Genomic DNA, 25,168 nt, shown 5'->3' with positions numbered 1-25,168 from the left:
GTAAACGTTTGAAATCCGTGTTATTTTTTTTAATATATATGGCAGAATTCTGAAACCATATCCAATGACCCATGCCTTTATATGATCCCCTGCCCTTGAGTGTGGGAGGAATCTGTGAATATGATGGGATATCACTCCTGTGATTAGGTTATGATGTGTGGACAGTTGACTTTAATGGGAGATTATCCTCAGTGGACCTGACCTAATCAGGTGAGCCCTTAAAAGGACAGGAATGCTTATAAAATAAATAAGTTATGGGGATGTAATGTACAGCATGGTGACCATAATTAATTGTACTGCATTATTTATTTGAAAGTTGCAAAGAGAGTAGATCTTAAAAGTTCTTATCCCGGGCTTCCCTGGTGGCGCAGCGGTGGAGGGTCCGCCTGCCGATGCAAGGGACACGGGTTCGTGCCCGGGTCCGGGAGGATCCCACATGCCGCGGAGCGGCTGGGCCCGTGAGCCATGGCCGCTGGGCCTGCACATCCGGAGCCTGTGCTCCGCAACGGGAGAGGCCACAACAGTGAGAGGCCCGCGTACCGCAAAAAAAAAAAAAAGTTCTTATCCCAAGAAAAAAACAATTCTGTACAGTGATGGATGTTAACTGGGCTTATTGTAGTGATCATTTCACAATATATACAAACATCAAATCATTATGTTGTACACCTGAAACTAATATAATGTTATAGGCCAATTACATCTTAATTTTAAAAACAAATTTTCAAAAAATTATAAAGGTGTTTGGGCTCTTCTGGAGGATATTTGAAGTAGGGAAGGATTTGACAGTGAAATTTTTCTGTTCCAGCTCTGAAGATGGAGGACACCACATGGCAAGGAGTGCAGGTGGCCTCTATTTGCTGAAAGTGGCCCCTAGCTGATGGCCAGCAAGGAAATAGAAACCACTATCTTACAACTAAAGGTAACTGAATTCTGCCACAACCATATGAGCCTGGAAGAGGACCCCAAACTTCAGATGAGAACACAGTCCGGCTGACATCCTAATTTCAGCATTGTGAGAAACTTAAGAGAGCCCAGGCACCCGGTGCTTGGACTTCAGACAGACAGACCTGTGAAATAATTAAGTGTTGTTTTAAGCCAGTAAATTTGTGGTAATTGTTATGCAGCAATAGAAAACTAAAAATATCACACACACACAGCCACACCAAGGGGCCAAAGAACAAGACCAAACATATGTCCTGTTTATTCACACTCCTGTTAATAAAGACAACAAAAGAAGGATAAGGTTTCAATATTTTATTCAAGTTTTAAGTGATGTTAATTACAGCATTTGAAGGGGAGGAACTAATTCCACACAAAATGGAAGACCCTAAAATGTACCCATTAAACTGCTAAAAAATAAACTGAGTGGCGAGAATATAACAGAAGTTCAATTTAGATTCTGAGTGTTGTCACCATGTGATTACAGTCACAGAGACTCTTCCCAGCTTGCAGCTGGAGCTCTTAGAAGCTATTTCATACTCTGGTGCAAGGGCAAAAAAACACAACATGAGAAAAAACACAGTTAAGTCCTGAATTATTGGCTTCATCACATCCACCTTCTCCACCCCAAAATGGCACAAAAGAAACAGCTACCACGCCCTGCAGACTACTTTTGGTGTAAAAGAGGTGATGGATTGGGGTGGAAAAAGTCCCTGCCTAAAAAAGTCCCTTTCAGATGAGTTTGTGTACACCATCAAACAGCTTCTCCTCAATCAGGGTAGGAAACCAAGGTTCAATTCTCAGGAAGTCACAATTTCATTCATTTACTCAATACGAATTTACAAATTACAAAGTGCCTGCAAATTATCAACTTCCACTTGCAGCCATTTCTAGGTAAAAAAGAAACCTGACATCTCTAGAGGGGCCAGCAAGCTCCCCCTCAAGTCTACAGCTGAAAGGAACTTTTTTGAAATTGGGTTTCTTCTGTACCTCTGAAAGGGTAACACTCTAAAGCTGAATCATCTTTAACCTGGAAGTCTAACATGATATTTAGCGATACTCGCATCCCAGACATACAACATTAAAAGGTACACTAAATTCTGAAGGTAGCTATGCTGCAAAATAGTTTAAAATTAAACGATTGTACAGTATTCATTTATGCTTGAAACTCCAGTCCTAGACCAAGCTTGTGGCCACCAGCGTTGACATTCTTGCCATCCAGCAGAGCTGACAGTGTCAGTTTGATACCTGCAGGGGGAGAAGTCAGGGAGAGGAAGGGAGGAGAGAGGGAGGAAAGAAAAGAGAAGAAAGGTTAGCAAATGGAGGATGGCTGAAGCACACTGGTGACACCACACCAGATTCGGAACCTGTTCCAGCTGAGTGTGATCAGCAGGGGCAAAACCACAGGCCCTTGAATCCCTGTTACGCAGCGCCATCCGACTAATGACTGGGTAGCTGAGGATGAGCTTGTGCAACAATAATGACGACTCCATAGCTCACCCAAATCCACTTTCCTTCATCCTCTCATCATCCCCGCTACAAAATCCATGCAGAAAACTTCCTTAGCAAAAGCCCCTTGAAATGAAACCCCAACCACAAATCAGACTCCACGGTCTTACACTCCCAATCACAGCATGCACACAAATGCAAACACAACACACACACACACGACTAAATGCTATTTTCTCTAGAACAGCTTGATTCTGCCATCATGTAACCTTAGATTTCCAGGGTTCAAAGCCCCAGTCTGACCAAACTAACCCCAAGGGGGTATTATTTCCTGTAGCTGTAACATACTATGGACTGGCCTAGCTAACTGTGCAGAGGAAACCTACAAACCAGTTTCACAATGGGGATGACTTATAGGCTGGTTTTAAGAACCTGCTGGAAATAAGTATCAAGCATTAGGCACACACTGGGAAAAAGAATGGAAGAAAATAACCAAAAATGTAATACATGTTAGCCTTGGCCTTTTTCCTCCTACTTACTACTTCTCCTATTCGCCAACCGTTTTATAATGACTCTGCACTCCTTTACAAACAGTCAACTATAAAACTTTATATACACTCATTTACAATGTACTACACAGTCATTTTACAAGCAATAACATAAAGCAGCAAACGAGCACCACATCTTTTTTAAGACAAAGAACTAATTTCACACAACCAACACATACCTGGCTTTAGGGTCTGAGTATATCCTAACCCTATCAGGCTGGAGTTGTTCACTTTAGCCTAGTCAAGGAAAAGATAAGAGTGAAAATGTTAAGTACTTCACATTTCTGTCTCCAAACTGCATAAGAGCTTTTTAATCAACCAACTCTGGACTTCAGTATCAAATTCTCTTTTTTCATGACCACTCTGTTTATAGGATTCATTAAATTCAATATGAAATATATCAAATTTAGGAACTAGGTCTCAGAAGGGTAACGCAAAGAAACAACACAATTTTCAAGTAAAAGAAAGTTATTATTTACATTTGATTCCTTACAGTATGTGTGCCCAATTCCATTTATACATAGTAGGTCTGTATTTTTAAGTTATAACAGGTGAGGACACCTTCATTTATGGCCAGAGACATAAAAGACTTTCTTGTATTTGTTGGGATAAAGAAAAACAGACCAAATGTCAGATGGGGTTTTAAAGCGTTTTTTTAAACAGCAGAACATTGTTCGAATTTTTTCTTCATGAAAAAGAGAAGCAAAAATCAAAAAAATTTGGCACTGACAAGCCTGAATTTTTGGAGCAAAACAATAACCTAGACAATCACTTAAATGTCAGCACTTACTGAATGCTGATTAATAAATTAATCAACAAAGCAGCTGAGTCGATAATAATTTCGCCCTTATTCTTCTGCCTGAGTTGTAGGAAAATCTGGGCCTCTCCCTGACCCCTTTCTGGGGAAGTAAGGAGAGGTCAGGAGCAGAGCAAGCTCACGCTGTGAGAACACCTGGCGAAAGCCAGAGCTACCAGGGTGTGTGTCTTCCTGCTCACATGCTGTTTTTAGGCGCAGCATCTCCCACAGGAGAAAACAGGAAGGTAGGTCTCCAGGCAGTCAGTGCCCCATCTAGATGTTCCATTTTGCCCATGCCCTCCAAATAATAAGGCCCCTTTTCCTTTGTTTTAAAGTGCCTGACATTAAGGAAGCCAAATTCAGTTCCTATTTCAGGAGACTTAAAATAGGCTGTCTGTAAATTACACAAGTCAGCCCAGAAACCATCCTGCAACATGAGATTTCCTCATTCCACCCCAAAAAGGATACAGCCGGCAGTGCCCTGTGACAACAGAGATGAGCTCAACAAGATTTAACGCAAAAACTGTGCAGCAACGCAAGGGTCCATTAGCTATGCTACAGGGTCTGCAAGACAAGATGCCAACCACCCAATGCCAGGGCCTGATTTCTTAATATGCAATACAGGAGCTGGGCAAGAGAATGAAAACTGAGGGGGAAAGGAACATTTAAAACCTTCAGGTTCAAGGTAACCCCCTTTACAGTCTGCAGCATGGACCAAGGACTGGTTAGAGAAGGAGGCTTCACAGCAAGGCAGTCTGGGTCAAACACAAACCCCAGCACTTACCACCTGCCTGCCCTTGGGCAAGTTACTCAACCACTCTAAGCTTTCAGTTCCTTATTTGTGAAAACATGGATGGGATAATTAAAAAAAAAAAAAAAAAAAAGCACCTATCTCAAATGGGTTGTATAAGAATTAAATACAGTAAGCCACATATAATGGTCTCCATACAGTGCCTGGCAGCCATAGTAAATACCATTACTCTGATCGTTTTACTCATTGTGAACCCTCTCACAGTGAGAAAATCTCTAGCCAAAGCATGGAATTCCATCAGTCCAAAAGGATTCCAACCTAAGGGTCAGGGTAAGGTCTCAGAGATACATGATTCCACAGGTACCCACCGAGAAGCAGGCATCAGGGTCGATCTGGTACTTGGCTGCTATTCCGAAGCGAGTGTTACTGTTTCCTGCTGTCCAGGCCAGATTAACAGCAGTCTCCAACTTCTTATTCACCTTCTGATAAATGGACCCACCAAACTCTGTCCCGTCATTTCTGCAAATAAGCACAGCATGGATGCCAAGCAGCCCAGGAAGGCGACCTGAGCTGGGCAGAGCTGACCAAGTCTAACAGAGGACAAGCATGTTGTAAATGGATTCAACTGATCACAAAACAGGCACCAAATTACGGCAAGCCTGATAGGAATGGCACAGACACCAGGGTCAGGAAGGTTCAGAGGAAGGGAAAGGCTATCTCAGCCATCACTGGGAACACCCAGACGCTGTGCTTCCAGAAAGTACAGGAAGAGCATAGACACCACCTGATTCACAGAGAATCCTGACTTCTTCAGAAAGTCTTGAGCATGCTACAAAACAGCAGCTTGTCAAAAATAATAGATTTTAACTCAAACGGGGAAATTTCCTTGGGCTTAAATGTGTTTAAACATTAGATTTTTCAATACATTCTAAAACCAGCAACACTGCCTTCCTGTACTGAACTCTTAAAACCACAAAGGAACTCGTTGTAAAAAAAATCATCTAGGGGGCTTCCCTGGTGGCGCAGTGGTTGAGAGTCCACCTGCCGTAGCAGGGGATACAGGTTTGTGCCCCGGTCTGGGAAGATCTCACATGCCACGGAGCGGCTGGGCCCGTGAGCCATGGCCGCTGAGCCTGCGCGTCCGGAGTCTGTGCTCCGCAACGGGAGAGGCCACAACAGGGAGAGGCCCGCGTACCGCAAAAAAACAAAAGCAAACGAACAAACAAACAAAAATCATCTAGGGCTTCCTGGTGGCGCAGTGGTTAAGAATCCACCTGCCGATGCAGGGGACACAGGTTTGAGTCCTGGTCCAGGAAGATCCCACATGCCGCGGAGCAACTAAGCCCATGCACCACAACTACTGAGCCTGTGCTCTAGAGCCCGTGAGCCACAACTACCGGAGCCCACGTGCCACAACTACTGAAGCCCACACGCCACAACTACTGAAGCCCATGCGCCTAGAGCCCGTGCTCTGCCACAAGAGAAGCCGCTGCAATGAGAAGCCCACGCACCGCAATGAAGAGTAGCCCTTCCTTGCCGCAACTAGAGAAAGCCTGCGCACAGCAACAAAGACCCAACTCAGCCAAAAATTAATTAATTAATTAATTTGTTTAAAAAAAGCCATCTAGGGCTTCCCTGGTGGCGCAGTGGTTGAGAGTCCGCCTGCCAATGCAGGGAACACGGGTTCGTGCCCCGGTCCAGGAAGATCCCACATGCCGCGGAGTGGCTGGGCCCGTGACCCATGGCCGCTGAGCCTGCACGTCCAGAGCCTGTGCTCCGCAACGGGAGAGGCCACAACAGTGAGAGGCCCGCGTACCGCCAAAACAAAAACAAAAACAAAAACAAAAAAGCCATCTACATGAAGCACACAGAACGCCTGTTACACACCTGGGCCTCTGCAAGACCAGGGCAACCCAGATTAGCTGGGTCAGCTGTTTCCATGCCAGTTCCAAAAATAAACCAGGTCCACTTATTAAAAATCTTGAAACTCAGGTTAGTAAAACCTAAAAGTCATTGCTCTTCCTGGAACTGGTGCAAGTTCCCAATTCCAAACCAAGGAAGCACTTTCCATGTCAGCCAAAATTTTCAATTAAAAAACACTTCTATGCATGTGATATTTTTCCTATGGCTTTTTTGCATGTTACTTTTTTTAAATTTACGTATCTTTTTTGACCTTTTTCAGTAAACATTTCTATGAATTTTAATACAAAGACTCCTGTAGCAAGGATACAGAACAGTCCCACTACCAAACTCCCCTGTGCCACCCCTTCAAAGTGACACCCTTCCTGTTCCCCTCCCCCAACCACTGGGCTGTCCATCTCCATAGTTTCTTGTGATTTTTTTTAGTTTTAAAAGACTCAAATTTTATTAATTTATTATATTAATGTATTATATTATTAATTATAAAAATTCCTCAAAAATTTTTATTACGGAAATGTTACTAGACCCAATGTTATTAGACCCAAATACCATTTACTTGTCTCTAAATTTTAAAAGTCACTTTAGTGACCTCTAGTGGAAAGAGAGAAATTTGGTAAATTTGTACCCAACTTGCACCATGCATTAGTTCTTCATGTCTACAGAGATTTCATGGATGAAATCTGTTTCCCTTAAATCTAAATCAGCACTCTGCTTCAACCCTCAAGTTTGATTACAAAGGGCTCTCTCTAACCTACCCTGTAATTTCCTCTTCCCTTCATGATACTGTCCAGTTAATAAACTTTTAAATGTTCTGCCATGCAGAGAAGACACTCAGTATTTAACTGAGATAATCAACTCCTAATTTGGCTCCCATGCCTACATTTCATTAAAGCACAGCAAGCTGGTCCTCACGCAGTATACAGAGAAAGAGAGCTACACCTCCCCACCCCCATTTTGTTAACTAAAATGAAAGGCCCTCCAACGTCCATAAAGCTGCAGGGAAGGAACACGCCTGTGGACTGACATCATGCCCTTGCCGTAAGTGATCAGCCATTCTGTGTGTACCAGGGACAACATTTACTGTTCACAGAATAGTAAGAAACTACATCACTTCAGGAAACGGGTAGGTGGGAAACAAGAACAATACTAGCAGGCCATTTGGTTCATCTGATTCCAACAAACTCACTTCCCAGTGATTAAAAATTAAGCTTAGAAAAAAATCATGGTAAACAATCCCCCGACTGCACACACTCACATACACTTACACATTGGTGTGAAGCTGGAACTCATCAGTCTTGTAGCCAACTGCAAAGTTGCTCTGGGTCACTCGAGACTTTGCGGTCTCAAAATTCATCTGGTAGCCAGCCAGCCAGCCCTCGTAACCCAGCACCAGAGCACCCCGGATGGAAGGCCCGGCAATGTCGAAATCCACGTCACAGCCCAGGTTGATATGTTCCCGCTTGTACCCTGTCTTGATTTTAGCATTTTTTTTCCTGGAGGAAAAGAAATTGTATTAAAATCAGAAGCTAACTCATCTTGCAACAAGCATGCCAAGAGACACAAATTTATAAAAATAATAATCCCCGTTTGAATAGGAGGGTAGGAAGGCAAAGCCAGGGCCCCAGATCTCCCTTAAGCAACTTCTGTGCCACAATGGGCAGAACACAACCTCTCTTCAACTGGAATCCAGAATAATGAAGAAACACCACCATAATGAAGCGAGAACACAGGCAAGAAAAGCTGGAAAAAGAAGCGCTAAGTAATTTTTACTATCCTCTCCCTGTGCTCAATACAGTAGCCTACACAGGCATTCATTATGCAGAGCACCACCATGTAATTATGAAACAGATGCATCTTTGCTATTTTCCAAGTCTGTGGAAAAGATACATCTGTCATGAAGGCAGCTATCTAAACAGCAGCTTTTAATGAGATGGTCATCTTCTTACTTTGTGGCTCACTTAGTAAAGAAATATATACTAATTCCCTTCTAAGTAAATACAACAGTTAGATAGCTTTTAATTCAATATCTATGAGATCCCAATGAATATATATTTCAGAGAACTGGATAGTGAGGTAGAACCTGGGGCCCTGCAGTCATAGGGGGCCAGGAAGCCCTGGTGGACTGGACAAGATCCCAGGTCTAGTTTGCTGATCCCAGATTTGCGTATACGGCCAGATAGTGCCTCCCTTGACTATTACTCAAGACCCAGCATTTCTTAGGAAAGGCAGGTGACTCATGTCACCTGCAAATATATTATCACAATGACTTTTACCAAAAGTCAGCATTAGAGACAAGATCACATCTATCAAATAAAATTTAGACTATTTTCACCTGATTGTTTCTGTCATTCAACTGCAAAATGGACATCTTCCACAGCGAGAAACATTCTCAGCAGACACCACAGGAGAAACCAGATATGCTTCAAGGTTCAAGGACCACACAGCCCTGTCCAGCCCAGCTTCATTCACACTGAGATTAAAGCTTCATCCCCAGCACCCAAACTGGGGGCCCTAAATACCATTCCCTCCTAAAAGGAACCAGCACTCCTCAGAAAATTGCAGATTACAGGTTGGGGCAGGAAACGTGCAAAATGAGCTTGAAGCATCTATCAAAGCTATCAAAGACTTTGAGGTTGGGGCAAAAGGACTGGAGAGCTAAGAAGAAGAGGCTCCCACAGGGACTTCCCTGGTGGCCCAGCGGTTAAGACTCCATGCTCCCAGTGCAGGGGGCCCAGGTTCAATCCCTGTTCAGGGAACTAGATCCCACATGCCACAACTAAGAGCCTGCATGCCGCAACTAAAAGATCCCACATGCCGCAACTAAAAGATCCCGCATGCTGCAACTAAGACCCAGTGCAGCCAAATAAGTAAATATGTAAATATATTAAAAAAAAAAAAACAGGCTCCCAAGGGCTTCAAATATGAGACAATATAAGCATCAAGAATAGTATCAGCAGCGACTGAAGCACATCAAATGTTTAAATCTATGAACTCATAATGACACTCAAGACACACACACATTGGTCATCTTTGGAGACTAGAGGATCAATCTGTTATTTTGAAAAGGGTAAATAAGAAAGGAATCAAACATGTATCCCACCTTTCCTATACTAACTATATCTCAAAATAACCAAAGATTTGATAAGTTTCTCTTTATAGAAATATTCCAGCTTAAAAATGAAGAAGGAAAGATAAAGGTGGAATTATCACCAATTCGTAACCCCTTATGAGTAGATCATGAATGGCACTAACATACAAAGAGAAAACCAGGCCTTCTGTGTGCCTCCCTATGGAAGCAGATTTCAGCACCCCCCAAAACGGAATCTAAATGTGATGAAGCCTCTAGACTTAGCAATTCACAGGAAATGTGGGGGACAGGGGAACAAGTTAAACAACACCACAGAACGCAAACAGCAAAATTTACTCTATATATAATTCTAGAAGACAAATGATCTAGTTTTAACAAATAAACTGCAAGGGGAAAAAAAACAGAAGAAGAACCTAAAAACTAAGATTTAGGAGCCATATGAAGCAATTTTTACAATTTTGCATGGACAATTTTTGATTCTCTAAAAAATTTTCATGAAATCATGTAAATGTGAAGAGACTAGGCTTGACAATATTAAGAAATTATGATTAATTTTCACAATGTAATGATACGGTGGCTATGCTTTTTTTAAAAGGAAACTTATTTAAAGATACATATGAAAATATGTACAGACGAAAGTATGTGATATCTGTTATTTACTTCAAAATAATCTGAGGGTGGGAGGGGCTGATTATGGATGTATAAATAAAACAGGATTGGCCATGGGTTGATAATTATTAAAGCTGAGTGATGAGAACATGATGAAGGTATAATATGCTTTTCCGTATTCGTTCGCATGTTTGAAATTTTCCATAATAAAAAATTTAAAGATTAAACACTCCAAGTTCCAATGAGTCAGAATTTCAGAGGTCATAGGTGAAAATAAAGTTAACACCCGTCCCTAGTGACAATGAAACTTACAACTTCTGTTCAAGTTGCTTCTGTGCATTTTTGCAAGCTGTGAAGGAAAGGAGTGACAATCAAACTAACTCTCAATAAGAAAAACTTAAAATAAACCTATTTTGGTCTGCCGGCTCTTTAGAGGAAGAGACCTGGGTTACGACCAAGTATCCAGTTGGCACCAAGCAGGGTAGGATGATTGATGGAAAAAACAGCTGCTCAGAGGCTGACATTTAGAAAGAAGGGGAAATCAAGACATGTAGAAATTCGGCATCTTTTAACCACTGGGTAAAATGCTGCTGCTGACACAAAATGTGACACCTGTACCAGGGCCTCTGACCAGTGGTGTGCACAAGCCACACTGGACAGTTACACAGTGCCTCCACATGCCACCCCACTGGATTCTGGTCAGAGGCACCAGGTCCCCAGGGGAAAGGCACTGGTGGGGCAGTGACTAGGTTTCTCTCCAGGCTTGGCTCTAAGGCAGCATTCTATGCCTTTGGAGCTTTTCCTCTTTCAAATATTATTGGGATTTTTTAAAGCTATTTAAATAATGGTGCCAATTTGACAGCACCTGAGAGAGGTATACTCTTAATCTGTGGTTAACAAGCTGGCTTTATCTGTGGTAAGTACTCAGTGTGGGTGCCAGTCCCCTGATGAGGTCTGTCTGCAGCTTCATCCAAATGTGGTATATGCTTACCTCTTTAAAGGAAGCCAGGATACTTTCCCAGGCTGTACCCCTCAGACACTTTGGAAAGTCAGCTTTCATTTCCAATCTCCATCGAGTCATCAAAACTTTCCTCAAATACCCAGTAGCAATGAGTACATCTTGTACCCACAGTCTTAGTTTCTAAACACCATTCTTCAATAAAAGGAACAAAGGCTCCTCAGAGAAATAGCTGATAGCAGGACTAGGGAAGAACAAGTACACTTTCTGAAGAAGTGCTCCAAAAAAATGACAGGGGCTTGTCAAAAGCACATAGGATGTCAACTTGAAGGCTCCCAATGGCCGTATCTGGGACAATATGAGTAACATAATATAGTAATGGATTACAATCCATAGAATAAAATAAATGTCCAAGAATCCGTACTGATACAGATGACTGATCAAATAAATAAAAGGTGGAGAAGAAAGAGCTCTTCCTTGCAGTAAAATCCCAATTAATAAATGTAGAAGGAATGATGGGAATAGAAATTCACCATATGGGGGACTTCCCTGGTGGCACAGAGGTTAACAATCCGCCTGCCAAGGCAGCGGACACGGGTTCGAGCCCTGGTCCAGGATGATCCCACATGCCACAGAACAACTAAGCTTGTGCACCACAACTACTGAGCCTGCACTCTAGAGCCCGTGATCCACAACTACGGAGCCCGCATGCCACAACTACTGAAGGCCACGTGCTGCAACTACTGAAGCCCACGCACCTAGAGCCCATGCTCTGCAACAAAAGAAGCCACCTCAATAAGCCCCCTGACTCGTTGCAACTAGAGAAAGCCTGCGTGCAGCAACAGAGACCCAACACGGCCAAAAATAAATAAATAACATATAAAAAAATAAACTGAAAAGAAAAAAAGAAAGAAATTCACCATTTGCCAAACACAGTTGTTGCAGGCAAGAATCACCAATGGATGCTAATATTTGTGAGTCAAAGTATAAAAATTAGAATATTTGCATGGTCTCAAAGCATCTCCCCACAAGATACTTGTTAATTATAAAGAGAAAAAAAGTAACTTTACAGAGAAATCTGGCAAACGCCACTTGAATCAAGTGACCAAAGTAACGTCACCAGTAATGAGGCACATTGATATACACCCCCTGATGTCATGCACCAAGATGGACAGAACACAACATCTTATCTACAGCTATCAAAAATAAATAACCTGGAAAATAAATAAATAAATAGCCTGCGTTTAACCATGAGAAAACATCAGACAAATCCAAATCAAGGATTCTACAAAATAATTGGCCAATCATCTCTGAAAGTGTCCGAGTCATGAAAAATAAAGACTTAAAGATGGTTGAGATGGTAAATTTTATGCGTATTTTACCACAAATTTTATTTTTGGCCACACCACACAGCATGCAGGATCTTCCCCGACCAGGGATTGAACCTGTGCCCCCTGCACTGGGAGCGTGCAGTTTTAACCACTGGACTGACTGCCAGGGAAGTCCCCACAATTTTTAAAAACTAAAAAAACTATGAAATGAAATTCAATACATGCCCTTGGCCTTGTCATCAGTGTGCAAAACAACCTTCCCAGGCCTAGGAGACCCACTGCTCTGAATGGAAAAAAACAAGAGAGTGTTCTAGAAGAGACTGATTCCCTCTAGCCACTTTGAAAAGCACCAGGAGCTGAGGCAGATCAACATGCCCTCTTGCCTCCTGATGTGCCCAATAACCAGCAAGCCTAATCTATCTGTGACTGGAGGGCCTAAAGCAGGAGAGTGCAGTCTCAGGAGCCACCCTGCATATACTCTCAGTGTCCCTAAGTAGGAAGCTAGGGAAGAGGCCCTCCAGCATGAAAAATGGGGCTGGCAACAGTGACCAGCAGCCCTTGCTTCCAAACACTGCCTGCTGCCCTAGAGCCTTGGCCACTTACATTGTGAGCTGCCTCACTCACATGGAATGGAGCATTACTGGACCAGAAATCCTGCAGCCTCCACAGCTGAGGCCAGGAGAACAATAACAAACAGCACAGAATGAATCTTAAATCTTACTATGAAACACCACTAAAGGTCCTTATGGAGAAAACAGATGATATTCTTACCCAGTGTTTGGTGAGAAGGATGAATCGAAGGTCAGCTTCAGGCCATGTGCAAGCTGAACAGAAAAGAAATTCACCAACAGGTTTAGTCACAAGACAGGCAGCCGATGTCACTTAATAAAACTGTGTCTTTTCACAAGTGACCATTACCTGATCTTCCACGGTAATCTCCGTGCCTAGTGTGTTGTCAGTGTTCCATTTCTCCGTAAACGTCAGACCATATTCGGTCCATCTGTACTTGGTTTCCAGACTACCCGTCACTTTGGTGGTCTCGGTGTTGGCTGAACCTGAGCTTGTAAATTCCTTTAAAGAAGAGAGTCACAGCCTGCATGCCAGCACTTCATTCTGCATTGCTCCACCCCTAAATGCACTGTACTTTCCTTTATGCAAGAGGTGAGACCCTGAATGTGTGGGTGCAAAAGCTCATTCTATAATTCAGTTAGATATTTGAAGTACAGATGGAGTCTGCTAATTAAAGGAATCTTTCAGGGAATTCTTTATCAGGAGAAAGATTCCTTCCTCCCCTGTAACTCTTTAGTCTGGACAGGAAGGCAATTCTCCTTCTGTCCTACCTCCAGGCTCGTACAGAGAAAAAGCTTTGAGCTAAAGCTGACATTGCAGTAATTCTACCCAAAACTTCCTCCTTCCAACAATTCACAATCTAAAAGGGATTACTAAGATTTGGGGTTTTTTTTCAATAATTATGTGGTATGGAACACAGGTCAATTTTGAAACAAGAAACATGAGGAAAAATAAAATTGAGGCCTGCCCCATATTCCTATGAGTATTAACAGCTGCTGAATCGGGGACCTAGTCACATGGTTCCCCTGGACCACCATGCCACAGAGGATGCAATGAATGTGACAACCACAAGCTGCCACAATCAGAAAAGTCCCTTTGTTTGCCACCCAGACGGAAGTTATTGATTATTTATTGATCTACAATAAATATCCATGCTCCATAGAGGCAGACAACTTACCAGTCCATTCTCAGATTTTGTTTTCAAATCAAGTTTTATTAAGCCAAACCCTAAAGAAAGAACATGGTAACTGTTAATAGGTTAAATAACTAACTCAAGAGCAGCATCTCTGCCTCCCTTAGGTTGTTTAAAAATGAGATGAGTGCAGAGGGCACCGGTCTCCACTGCTGCCTGCCTCTGTGTGTGGAGCCCGGCTGCCATGGAACAGTGGCAGGCAGAACAGACACAGGCCCCACCTGCACTCCCAGTGGAGTCTGAGAAAAGGGTGCATGACAGCGTGAGCACATGCCTAAAGACGAGCTCCAAATTTAGAAGCCGCGCTCCACTGCAGCAGCATCCACAGACCTGCTCCCGCCTAGGAGAAGAAACAAGAATGTCCACTTGTCTGCAGCAATTCACAAGCCTACCCGTACTGGGTGCACAACCAAAACTGCTTCACTAGCCATAGAAGGCTTATCTTTTTTCCCTGACATGAAGTTTCTGAGAGCTGACTGACCCAAGTCTCTCAAACTGTAATGGGTAAAATACCAAACATGCCAACCCAGTTTCTGAGCTGAAAGGCCACTCCATGCAACACTCACCATAGCCCTTGGTAAAGACATCCCTGGCAGATTTGCCAAGATCAGCATACGTGGGAGGCACAGCCATCTTCTGCTATAATAAAAGAACCACCAGAATAAACACATTGGTAAGTTTTCCACCAATAAAAATCATCAGCACTGAGTTCCACATACCTTATTCCCCCAGGTGTGGACAAAGAAGACTGTGCTATCTCCTGCTTCTTTCTGTGGCCAGAGCTTGAAACACCCAGTAAGTTTTTATTGACAGCAGACCAGCCTGACTTTGGACCTCTTCTCCTAGGCATCCCCAGGACTGAGCACAGGCCCAGAATATGGTAGGAGTCAGTCAATATTTTCTAAATGAATTCATTGGCAAAGACACAGTCCCATAAGCCAGCTACTTTACTGAACTGCAGGACTCTTGCCAATAAAACATATCTTCTTACAAAATATCAACTGCTAGGACATTAAATACAAGGCAACGTATTTTCTATACAGTTCTGATTTCATTCATTCAACAAATATTTATAGAGTACCTACTATGTGTCAGAATGGACCCAACTTTTCACAAAACCTTTGCTACGGGAACCCACTTTTAGAGTATCATATTCCTCATAGAGAAAACAGTAAAACCTACCTACCTAACTAGGCAATTCTTCACATGGAAGGAAATGCAACCACATCCCCCCCAAATTTAATTCAAATAAACATCTATTGAGCTTCAGTGTGACTTGACTTTTAAAACCAACTATCAAAGTACTACTTGGGATTGATGCACATCACTAAGTCAGTCAACAAGCATTTATTAAACACCTCGCTGTTCAAGGAAGGCAAGAACTTCAAATAGTCCTTGCCCTAAGGACCACACTGCGCTGCTGGGAGGCTCTGCACTGATACATTATGTACACAGAATTAAAACCCTAATCCAGATGGCACACACTCTGTGCTCCACCCAGGAGGAGAGGGGAATGCGAGAAAGCACCATCTCCTGCATCTTCTCCATCTCCAAAATTGTTAGCCTCAGCCAGAAATTCAATTAACCCAAGGATGGTTCCATCCATTTTAAATACAGCATACCTAAATTACCAAACTGCATACACCTCACCTAAAGTCACATATAAATGTATTCACACAAATTAACACCCACATGGCATATTCCTGGTTAAATGGGAACCCAATGAAAAGTGGTGCAAGTGATCTCAGGGGAACAATATCGTAACTGGAAGTTGCATCCTGACCAAAGCCTCAACTTCAAAGACATTGCAGGGAGCCCAAAAAACCAATGAGTATAATGTTAAAAAACTATAAACTTGCACAATTTTAAATTATAAAACTGTGGTCCTGGTCCTATTTTACTTTTTTCAGAGGTTTTGCTAATTCTGTCCCAGCTCCCTTCTGTGTCAGAGCAGAGAGGAGCAGCCCAGTAAGCTGTTTACGCGCTCCTATTTTTGTTGCTGTTGTTATTGTATTTCTCACACATGATCGGGCCAGAACCATGGGCAACTCAGTCTCCATTAGGATCAGGGCATAAAGAACACGGTGGAAGACCCATTTCAGGCTGTTCCCACTGGCTCTTTCAAGGCTCTCTCCCCTCTCCCCTTCCACCCCAAATGAACCCCATAGGCACACCCACCCCAGGGACAAACCAGGAAACCATCCACCAGGTCCTCCAGAAACACTCTCTGCCTTAGGCACACGCCCCAGCCACAGATGGGCCTGGGCCCCTCCCAGGAGAAGCAATGAAACAACCCTGGACTGAAGGCTAGGTAACAGAGCCCCAAGGAAACGTGCAAAACATCTCAGCAAAGGGCCCAGAACGTTCTCCACACACACACCGATTGCTAACAGTTATCAGTGGACAGAACACCCCTCTTCACTGCTGTCCCCTTCCCAGCTGGGCTACAAACTCAGCCCCAGCCGGGTGACAGGGAGAGCAGTCCAGTGGCAATATCTCCGGGTCAGCTAAGACCTCCTGTACCTCAGAGGTCAGGGCCTTCCCGAGTACCCTCCCCTGGCTCCAGGACCCGCCTCACCACACGTGGCACACGTGGCTTTCACGTCTGGACTGGTCCATCCCTCAGGAAAAAGTCAGAACACTCATCATTTAATGCTCCCCAAATGCCCCTGCTTATCCCTAATCCCCAAAACTGAAAAGCAAAGCCAACTGTCAAAACACACTCCACCCACAGCAAAAATCCCCCTAAAGCGGCCACTGAGGAGATTACCATGCAAGGACAGGAGAGGTGGGATGGCAGAGGGAACTCACATAAGGCCAGGCTCTCCTTGCATCCCCAGCGCAGCAGCGGGCAGGGAAGAGGCACAGGAGCCACGAGCTGAGTGGAGCCAAACCCACTCCTGGCCCTGAGGTAACACCCACCAAGGGGGGCAAGACGCTGACTCCCCTGCACCAAAGGCTGTGTGGCTGTAGCTTCCCCTTTTGCTTCTCATGGAGTCTTCCTCTTTCCCCACCTCTCGCCTCCTGCTGCACTTATCTGACAGGACTGAAGCAGCTCTGCCTCTCTGAGAAGCCCAGCTTTCCTACAGCTGCGAACAGCAGCCAGCACAGTTCTCAGCACCTGCTTCAAAAACAATTTTAATGTAAAAACAATGACTGCCATCCACACTTTCTCAGGCCAGGACTAGATGGGGAGAGAATTCAGCATTCTGCTTTCTCACTTAACACCCTGCCTGCACTGACCTGCAGACTGAACCCTGGTCCTGGCCCCTCCCGCCACCTCAATCAGCTCCAAATCACTCCCCATCTGTCTCTGCAGCATCCACCCCACGTGTCTTCAGAAAAGGGAACCCTCATACGCTGTTGGTGAGAATATAAACTGGTATAGCCACTATGGAAAACAGCATGGAGATTCCTCAAAAAATTAAGACTAGAACTATCATATGAGCCAGCAGTTGCACTTCTGGGTATTTATCTAAAGAATATGAAAACACGAATTCGCAAAGACATGTGAACTCCTATGCTCGTCACAGCATTATTTACAATAGCCAAAAAATGGAAAAAACCTAAGAGACCACCAACAAATGAATGGATAATGAATGGATAATGGATAATACTGGATACTGCGCACGCGCGCGCACACGCACGCGCACACACACACACACACACTGGAACACTACTCAGCCATTAAAAAAAAAAGATGAAATCTGACCATTTGTGACAACACGGATGGACCTTGAGGGTATTATGCTAAATGAAATAAATCAGATGGAGAAGACAAATTCCCTGTGATTTCACTCAAATATGGAATATAAATAAACAAAAAACAAAATAAATGAACAAACCAAAACAAACACATAGATACGGAGAACAGAATAGTGGTTACCAGAAAGGAAAAGGAGGGGAGAGGGTGGGAATGGGTAAAGGGATTGATATCGTGATGGATGGAAACTAAATTTTTGGTGGTGAGCACACTGTAGTGCACACAAAAGTAGAAATATAAGGTTGCATACATGAAACAATGTTACCTCAATAAAAAAGAGAAAAAAAAGAAGAAACTCAGCTTCTAGAGGCTGAGCATGAAGCAGGGTGTTCTGACAGCACTGTCTGTTTAATAAGTATACGCGCAGTAAGCATCAAAGTATTTTTACAGTAGAAAAAAAAAGGAAACAGTATCCGACAATAGGGACTAAGTAAATGACAATGTAACCAGTAGGCAGGAGCTCCCTCTACAGGGAAACTGCGGCATCACCAGGGATGGGGGGGAGACGCACAACTAGCATGCCCCACCGCCACAATGGCCTAAGGAGAGCTGAACTCAAGCTGAGACCAACCAAGCGCCTTCGGAAGAGAGTGCTGCCACTTCTGACATCAGAACCAAGCAGACTTTATTAAAAGGGCCTCAGGGAGCCACATTAGAAAGTCTGACACATCTGTGTTTGGGCAGCTCACTCAACCAATGGATTCTCAAAAATGTAAATGACAGTATCTACTGTTGCATTGGAAAATGATCACTCCCATTCTCCCCAAGTAGGAATACTACGTACAGTACAGCCCCTGAGGAGCCCATTGGTGGGCAGTGCCTAAGTGAACACGCAGTAACTCTAGCGGCAATTCTACTGCTAGGAACACACTCACAGTGGCACCCAAGGCACCCAAAGATGTATACAGGAGGATGCTGACTGAAGGGTTAAAACCCAGAAGCAACCTAAATGTCCACCAATAAGGAAACAAATGAATAAAAATTAAGGTGCTTGCAAACTAAGGAATACCATGTGGTAATCAAAAAGAATGAGGTGGATTTCTACGTGGTGGCATAGAAAGCTACCTATGATAATAGTTCAATGAAAAGAGCAAGCCACAGAAAATGTATAATTCCATGTGATTGGAGGAAAACCATTTTACATATGCATCTTTATATGTTCCACATTTGTGAATGGATAGAAAAGCATGTGAAAGGGAAGGACATGAGCTAACCTGTAAACTGTGGCTGCCTTGGAGCTGCTTCTAGAAAGGAAAGGGGGTTTAGGAAAGAAGTGAAGTTAAAATAGGATTTTCATTTTTGATTCTACTTAATCACTTAAGTTGTTTGTGTACTTGATAATTTTTTTTTAAACTAAGGACAGAAAATTTAAAAACCTAACGAATGTGTTCAAAATTAAGCCACGCTGCATTCATGATGCCACAAGTCCCATTCCAAAAGGCTACTGCAGCAGAGATGCCAGAAGGGAAAACCATCAAAGTGTCTATACTGGTTCCAAGAACAGATTCAAATCACACCGAGGTGGCAGGGTTAACAAGTAAGGCCTGTGGGGGGCACATTCTACCCTCAGGTGACCACTGACGGCTTTGGCCACCCTGCCCAGAAGGTAGGAGTAGGGCAGAGCTCCCTAACTTCAGTGTGCATGAGAGTCACCTGAGGCACGTTTTCAAAAGCCTCCTTCCTCCCTCTCAGTCTTTCATTGCCTATTGCACAGGCAGGGCAGCCCTCAGATGCCACTGAGAAGAGTGGGCTGGCTCCCCGCACCAAGCACCCCCCAGAACCCCCACTTTGAAGCATGTTCTTTTCTCTGCAGAAGCTCCCTCAGAAGGATCCAGGCAGGGGAGCCTTGGTGCTCTCAGAAAGCCAGCAACCATTGCAATGGCTGATACAGAGAGCAGGGCGGCCATGGGTCCAAACGGCTGAGTCAGGAACAGTGGAGAGGAAAAGTTTTCTGAACACAGGCAACACCCAGTGGGTCAACAGACAACATTTTTAATGGCAAGGGTATAACTGGGCTAGGACCTAAACACCAAGAGCCACCCTGCCATGGCATTTCTCCACCCATCCGAGTACCCAGGTGGCAGGGCACAGTGACGAATGGAAGGGGCTATGAGCCTGGCAGACGTTCTAGCTGTGTGACTTTGGACAAGCCACTTATACTCCTAGGGTCTCATTTTACTCATCTATAAAATGGGGCTAACAATAGTGCCTTGCTACCACTGTTGCTGCAAGGATTAAGTACGGAAAATAGAGCATGCAGAAATGTCTGACACACAGTGAGTACTCAATAAATGGTAGTGTAACCACAATCCATTAATCTGGAGATTTTCTGTTTGCCCCTCCAGACCCACCTTCCTCCTCCGTCCTGCTCTGTGCCCCAAGAGCTGATCATTATGGACTGTTTTCAGTGAGCTATGGGTTGGGCTCAGCAAATAGGGGGCACCAGCAGAAGATAGGAGAGTGCAATTGGGGTATTCATCCCCCAGGCTGCCTCCCTGTTGGTCCTCAGGTGGGCAGTGACTTTCCTCTACCCAACGCCACAGCTCCTGCCAAAGGACCCCCTCCTGTTCTAAAGGACCAAGGGGCCCACACCCCTTGTCAGGTGCCCCACACTCTGCCCATACCTTTGCAGATGATCCTTTCATCACGCTTTCTTTAATTAACCCATGGGAGTGTACATCTGACTCCTGCAAGGACTCCAACCAACACAGCAATCATCGCCTTCACCATCACCATCCCGGGTTCCCCTTAGGAAGGGAGAACTGTAGGAAAGCCTTTGGCTCTGCTATTTCTAACACCATTCTAGGTAGTCTGTCAGGGCAGAACTGGGCCAGCCTATAAGAGGGGCATCAGACCAGCCAGGGATTAGAGCAAAAGCAACTACTCCTAACTCTGGGGACCAGGAAAAGCAACTTCGCCCGCAGGAGGCCAGAGCTGCTCTGAAAGCCAGTATGTGAGGCCAACACCATCAGGAGCCTCCCTACACCCCTACCCCACACTTTCTCACCAGAAGTGGCAGCCCAGGAGAAGGGCCCTGGTTGAATCTCCAGGATGCTGGCAAAGCCAATGCCCGGGCTCAATAAGTGGCAGTGGAACCACAATCCATTATTCTGGACATTCTTTGTTTGCCCCTCCAGATCCACTCCAGACTCTGGTAGGTCGGTCCTCTCAGTGCATCTGTCCTCCCACCCCCCTCCATGAATGTCTCACACAGGGCAGCTGGGCTTTCCAGGTATTGCTTCTATTTTAAAACACCCTGGGAGGTGGGCCACCACCGGCACAGCCTTCCACAAGCCTCAAGAGAATGCAGCTGACTTGGGGACACCCTGCCTGCCCACCCACCCACCCATCAAGAGGAGAAGACCGGGGCTGGCAGGCAGCATGCCAAGGTCTGGATCCCAGGTGCACCTAGGGCTCCTGCTCGCTGCCTGGCTTGACCCAGTGGAGATAAAATAGACGGTGCTTGGGCAGGTAGACTCGAGCAGACCTGAGTTCCAATCCTGCTCCACCACTCTCTTGTTACGAGATCTGCCCCTCATTTTTCTTCAGTTCCAGTACAGGAAAAGAGTCCCTGACTCAGCATCATTCTGAGGACTGAATGAGATTGCTAGTACAAAGCACTTAGTACAGTGGCTGGTACCCAGTAAACATGTAACACACACAGCAAGAACTTATTACAGATTTTCATTTTATATATTTCTTATCATAATTATAGCTGCCGTGCAGGTTGCCGAAAGGTCACCCTGAACCACAGGGTCCAGAGTTCTCCCCAACCATAATGAGGTATTGTTTGGCTGAATATTGTCCAGCCAGGTACTGGAAGAATGCCTCCTACCTCATCCCACGGAAAACTGACCCTTCTCCTGATAAACACCCTGTGCCACTGTCCTCGCAACAAACAGGGTAACTCCATTGACTGCTGTCCACTGACAGCTAGACTATACCCAGCCATGCACATGCTCCCTCTGATCAGTGTAAAAGGGTAACAGTGCCGCTCTGAATAGCAAGTTCTACCTTTCAAAAGGCACTCAAATCTATTAGCTCCTCACAGTGGCCCCTTGGAGTGGCAACTGCAGTGTGAAAGCATCGGCACTGGAGCTAGCCAGTTCAGGCCCTGAATCCCAACCCCGTTCCTGCTGAGCTGTGTGACCTTGGGATGGTTACCTCACCACTCTGTGCTCAAGTCTCCTGACCCGTGAAATGGAAACGACAGTACCTCTCTCCCAGAGCTTGGAGGACAGTGGATTCAACGTCATAATACATACGTCAACCAGCCAGGAGAGTGCTGGGCAGGCCCTCAGTGAAGAATGACTGTAATGATGACGATCACAGTTAGAGTGGAGAAACTGAGGAACAAGAAAGTAACTTGGCCTGTAACTAGACCCTATGGCTCATGTCAGAGCTGTGTTATATGAGCTCAATCTGCTCTCCTGGACTCTTTCCAGCAGAGTTCTGGGTAAAGGGCTAAGATTCTCACTTACCCTCACCCCTCTGAGAGCAGGCAGTGAAATGGAGGATTGTGCCCAGGCCCAGCTGATCACCTGATCACCTTTCCTCAGTGGCAACCAGAGGGGAGCCCCTGAGCACCCTGGGGGGCTGCCTGCAGGCTTGGGCTGGCTCTCAGCCATACATGCCTCTCTCTTACCAAAGATGTCACACTTTGAGAAATCCCATCAAGGGCAAAATGGATTTTGGGAGCACCTTACCGGTAAAGGTGGCGGTGAATGTTCCCCATGACCACCATCTTGGAGGTGGTTGTCGACATGTGCCTACTGTCCAGTGGGGCCAGAGGCCCAAAGGCAAATCCTCACTATATGGTCCCCCTGAGCCCCTCTGTTTGTCTACAAACAGCCCCTGCCTATAGAATAGCAGAAATAAACTAATTGACTGAGAGCAGCCCCCCATACCCAGGCTCAAGCACTTTATTCAGGACAACTCCAGTAGAAGCCATTGACCCCCTCACCATCTGAGAGGGAAGAGACACCAGGCCCAAGGGTTTTAGGAGAATCCCCTTCACCAGTGTCACCCCCAGCCCTGCAAGCCCAGAAACACCAGTTCAACAAGTTTCCCAAAGGACTTGGAAAGTCACAGAATGAGGATAACATGTTCAAAGCAATTATTTCAAATTAGGCAACAGTTCTGCCTATCACTGTTCTAGGGCTGTACACACCCTTGTAGCCCTTTATTTATTTGTGACTCTCTGCTAGGCAAGGCTATTTTCTGAAAGTGAATGAGACGTGTGTCCCTCAAAAAGGATGTCCAAGATCAAGGGATTATGGTCTGGGCCTGCAGCCACTACATATACGCATTCAATAATCCCACAAATACTTAATGAGCACCTACTATAAGCCACATGCTGGAATGGTGAAAACTATCCTTCTGTCAGCAAGAGTACATTCACCCCCACAGACCCTTCTCAAGTACCTAGTATTGCCAGGTGGCACCACCCCACGCACTGAAAACCAAGTTGTATAAGGCTTAAGCCTGACCCTGTAGGAACTCAGTCCAGAGCTGGGGTGGAAAGAAGGCAGACCCTGGGCAGTCTGCCCTGCCCTTGCCTACAGCACATTAGGCAAAGGAGGTGTTCATTTCCCTATCTCCTCTGGAGAGGGGAGGCTGGTCCAGGGGCTGGGGGCCTCAGGTGGAACAGGCCTAGGCTTAGCCCAGGTCTGAACCCACATTCAACTTTCTGCTCCAGCCTGATCCTGTCTGTAAACTTAAAGGTTTTTCAAATTACCCTGAAAGTTACTCAATGCCTGGCACACAAATGCCTAATAATAATGTTTAAAATAACAGAGACCACCTTTATTGAACCCTTTCCAGAGCACCACGTGGAGCAAAATAGTCTGCAGGGGATGGGCTAGATCCTCCCCTAAAAGCCTCAAGGGTAAGTGTCAAGGTTTCTGCCCAGACCTTCTCCCTACCAGGCACTGTTCTGAATGTTTGAAGTTCATCAACTCATTTTATTCTTCCCAAAAACCCGATGAAGAAGAGGTATGATTGCTCCCGTTCTACAGATGAAAAAACAGAGGCTTAGTATCTTCCCGGCTGTGTGACCTTGGACAAATCACTAATGCTGCGTGCCTCAAATCCAAAGGGCTCGGAAGCAGTTTCGTGAAGGCACCGCTGCATTTGATGAATGAATGAGCAACCGAATCAGGCAAGAATCCCTCCTAAGGCCAAGAAGGCCACATCACTACCCGCGGGACCTCTTTTTCTAAGGCCTAACCTTCTGCCCAGCCCCCAGCTCCGGCCCTGGTCCCTGCGGCCTAAGTCGACTGTCAGCCTCCCATTCCGCCCGTAAGGTGCTGGCAGGCGCAGGCAGTGCCGGGAGCCAGCTTCTCCGGGCATGGACCCGACAGGGCGTGCAGGGCCGGGGGCGCGGGACCCCAGTCGTCACATGAGCTCATCCCCGAGGCGACAGCGTGGCCCGCACAGGTCCGTGAGCCCAGCCCGGCGAGCTTAGGTGGCGGGCGGGTCCCTGCCCGACCCGCGCTGGCGGGATCGAGGGCCAGAGGTCGCCTCCAAGGAAGGTCACCTAGACCTAAGGCGGGCCGGGCCTCCACGCGGCGGCCCGTGCCCTTCCGCCCAAAGGTCCCCGCGGGCTTTTGGTCCCCAGCCGCAGGCGCCTCCGGATGTCCGGCCACCCGCTCCCCCGCCCGGGCCTGCTCGCCGCCCGCCCGCCCCGCGCGGCCTGCTCTGCCAGCCGCTGACCCGCCAGGCCCTGGCGGGCCGCTCCCGTTCCCTGCCCCGGCCCGGCTCTGGGCCCCTCGCCCTCACCCGCTCCCCGTCCCATCTCCTCCCCCAACTCCCCACGGGCCGGCCCGCGACTCGGGGCGCAGTCAGAGGCCTGGCCCCTCTCCGCTGCGCCTACCTCAGAAGCGGTGGCAGTGGGCTCAGCGGCGGCTACGGCGGGGGCTGCAGCGTGAGGAACAGAGCCAGCGGCGGGGCCGAGGGCGGGGCGGCACAGACGGCGGCGGCGCAGACCCGCCCCGACCCAGCGAGGCCGGCCCCGCGAGCTCCGCCCCCTGGGCCCTCCCGGGACACCGCCCGGGCCCCGACCGGGTTCGCTTCCAGCGCCTGATCCGCGCGCGGACCTTTCGGGGCCTTTCGGTACTCGCGGCGGACGCGTGTACCCACGGGCGAGTGCGGACACGCGTGATTGCCTGCGTGCGCCCGGGCACAGGGCGGCGGGACAGCGTGGGGCTGACGTGTGCAGAGTTGTGTGCGTGCGCAGGGACAGGCGTGTCGCCG

General features: G+C 46.2%; 1 protein-coding gene across 3 annotated transcripts; it reads right to left on the bottom strand.

Moving 5' to 3' along the window:
• Positions 1 to 1,239: 1,239 nt before the first annotated feature.
• On the bottom strand, positions 1,240 to 24,931 carry VDAC1 (voltage dependent anion channel 1). 3 transcript variants are annotated; one of them, XM_060008848.1, is made up of 9 exons: positions 24,789 to 24,931; positions 14,718 to 14,790; positions 14,137 to 14,186; positions 13,308 to 13,460; positions 13,161 to 13,213; positions 7,669 to 7,896; positions 4,852 to 5,002; positions 3,116 to 3,173; positions 1,240 to 2,187 (listed from the first exon to the last, which is right to left on the bottom strand). In XM_060008848.1, exons 2-9 carry the CDS (start codon positions 14,782 to 14,784, stop codon positions 2,096 to 2,098), a joined length of 852 nt encoding a protein of 283 aa, XP_059864831.1. In that variant the 5' UTR covers positions 14,785 to 14,790; positions 24,789 to 24,931; the 3' UTR covers positions 1,240 to 2,095. The 3 variants fall into 3 exon arrangements, with proteins under 3 accessions (XP_059864831.1, XP_059864832.1, XP_059864833.1); XM_060008849.1 differs by having other exon boundaries at positions 14,718 to 14,787; positions 24,789 to 24,807; XM_060008850.1 differs by lacking the exon at positions 14,137 to 14,186.
• Between the last annotated feature and the right edge of the window lie 237 nt (positions 24,932 to 25,168).

Source organism: Delphinus delphis, chromosome 3 (genome assembly GCF_949987515.2).
Source record: "Delphinus delphis chromosome 3, mDelDel1.2, whole genome shotgun sequence".
Lineage (NCBI taxonomy): Eukaryota > Metazoa > Chordata > Mammalia > Artiodactyla > Delphinidae > Delphinus > Delphinus delphis.
The sequence above is the reverse complement of the archived record's forward strand: the minus strand, read 5'-3'. Positions and strand labels throughout refer to the sequence as shown.

Excerpts from the sequence above, each read along its gene's own strand:
- VDAC1 (XM_060008848.1), bottom strand. The coding sequence starts at position 14,784 with ATGGCTGTGCCTCCCACGTATGCTGATCTTGGCAAATCTGCCAGGGAT. Across the intron at positions 7,897-13,160 it reads TCCTTCTCACCAAACACTGG|GAAAAAAAATGCTAAAATCA; the intron begins GTAAGAATATCA and ends CTTTTCCTCCAG. Across the intron at positions 2,188-3,115 it reads TACTCAGACCCTAAAGCCAG|GTATCAAACTGACACTGTCA; the intron begins GTATGTGTTGGT and ends CTCCCCCTGCAG.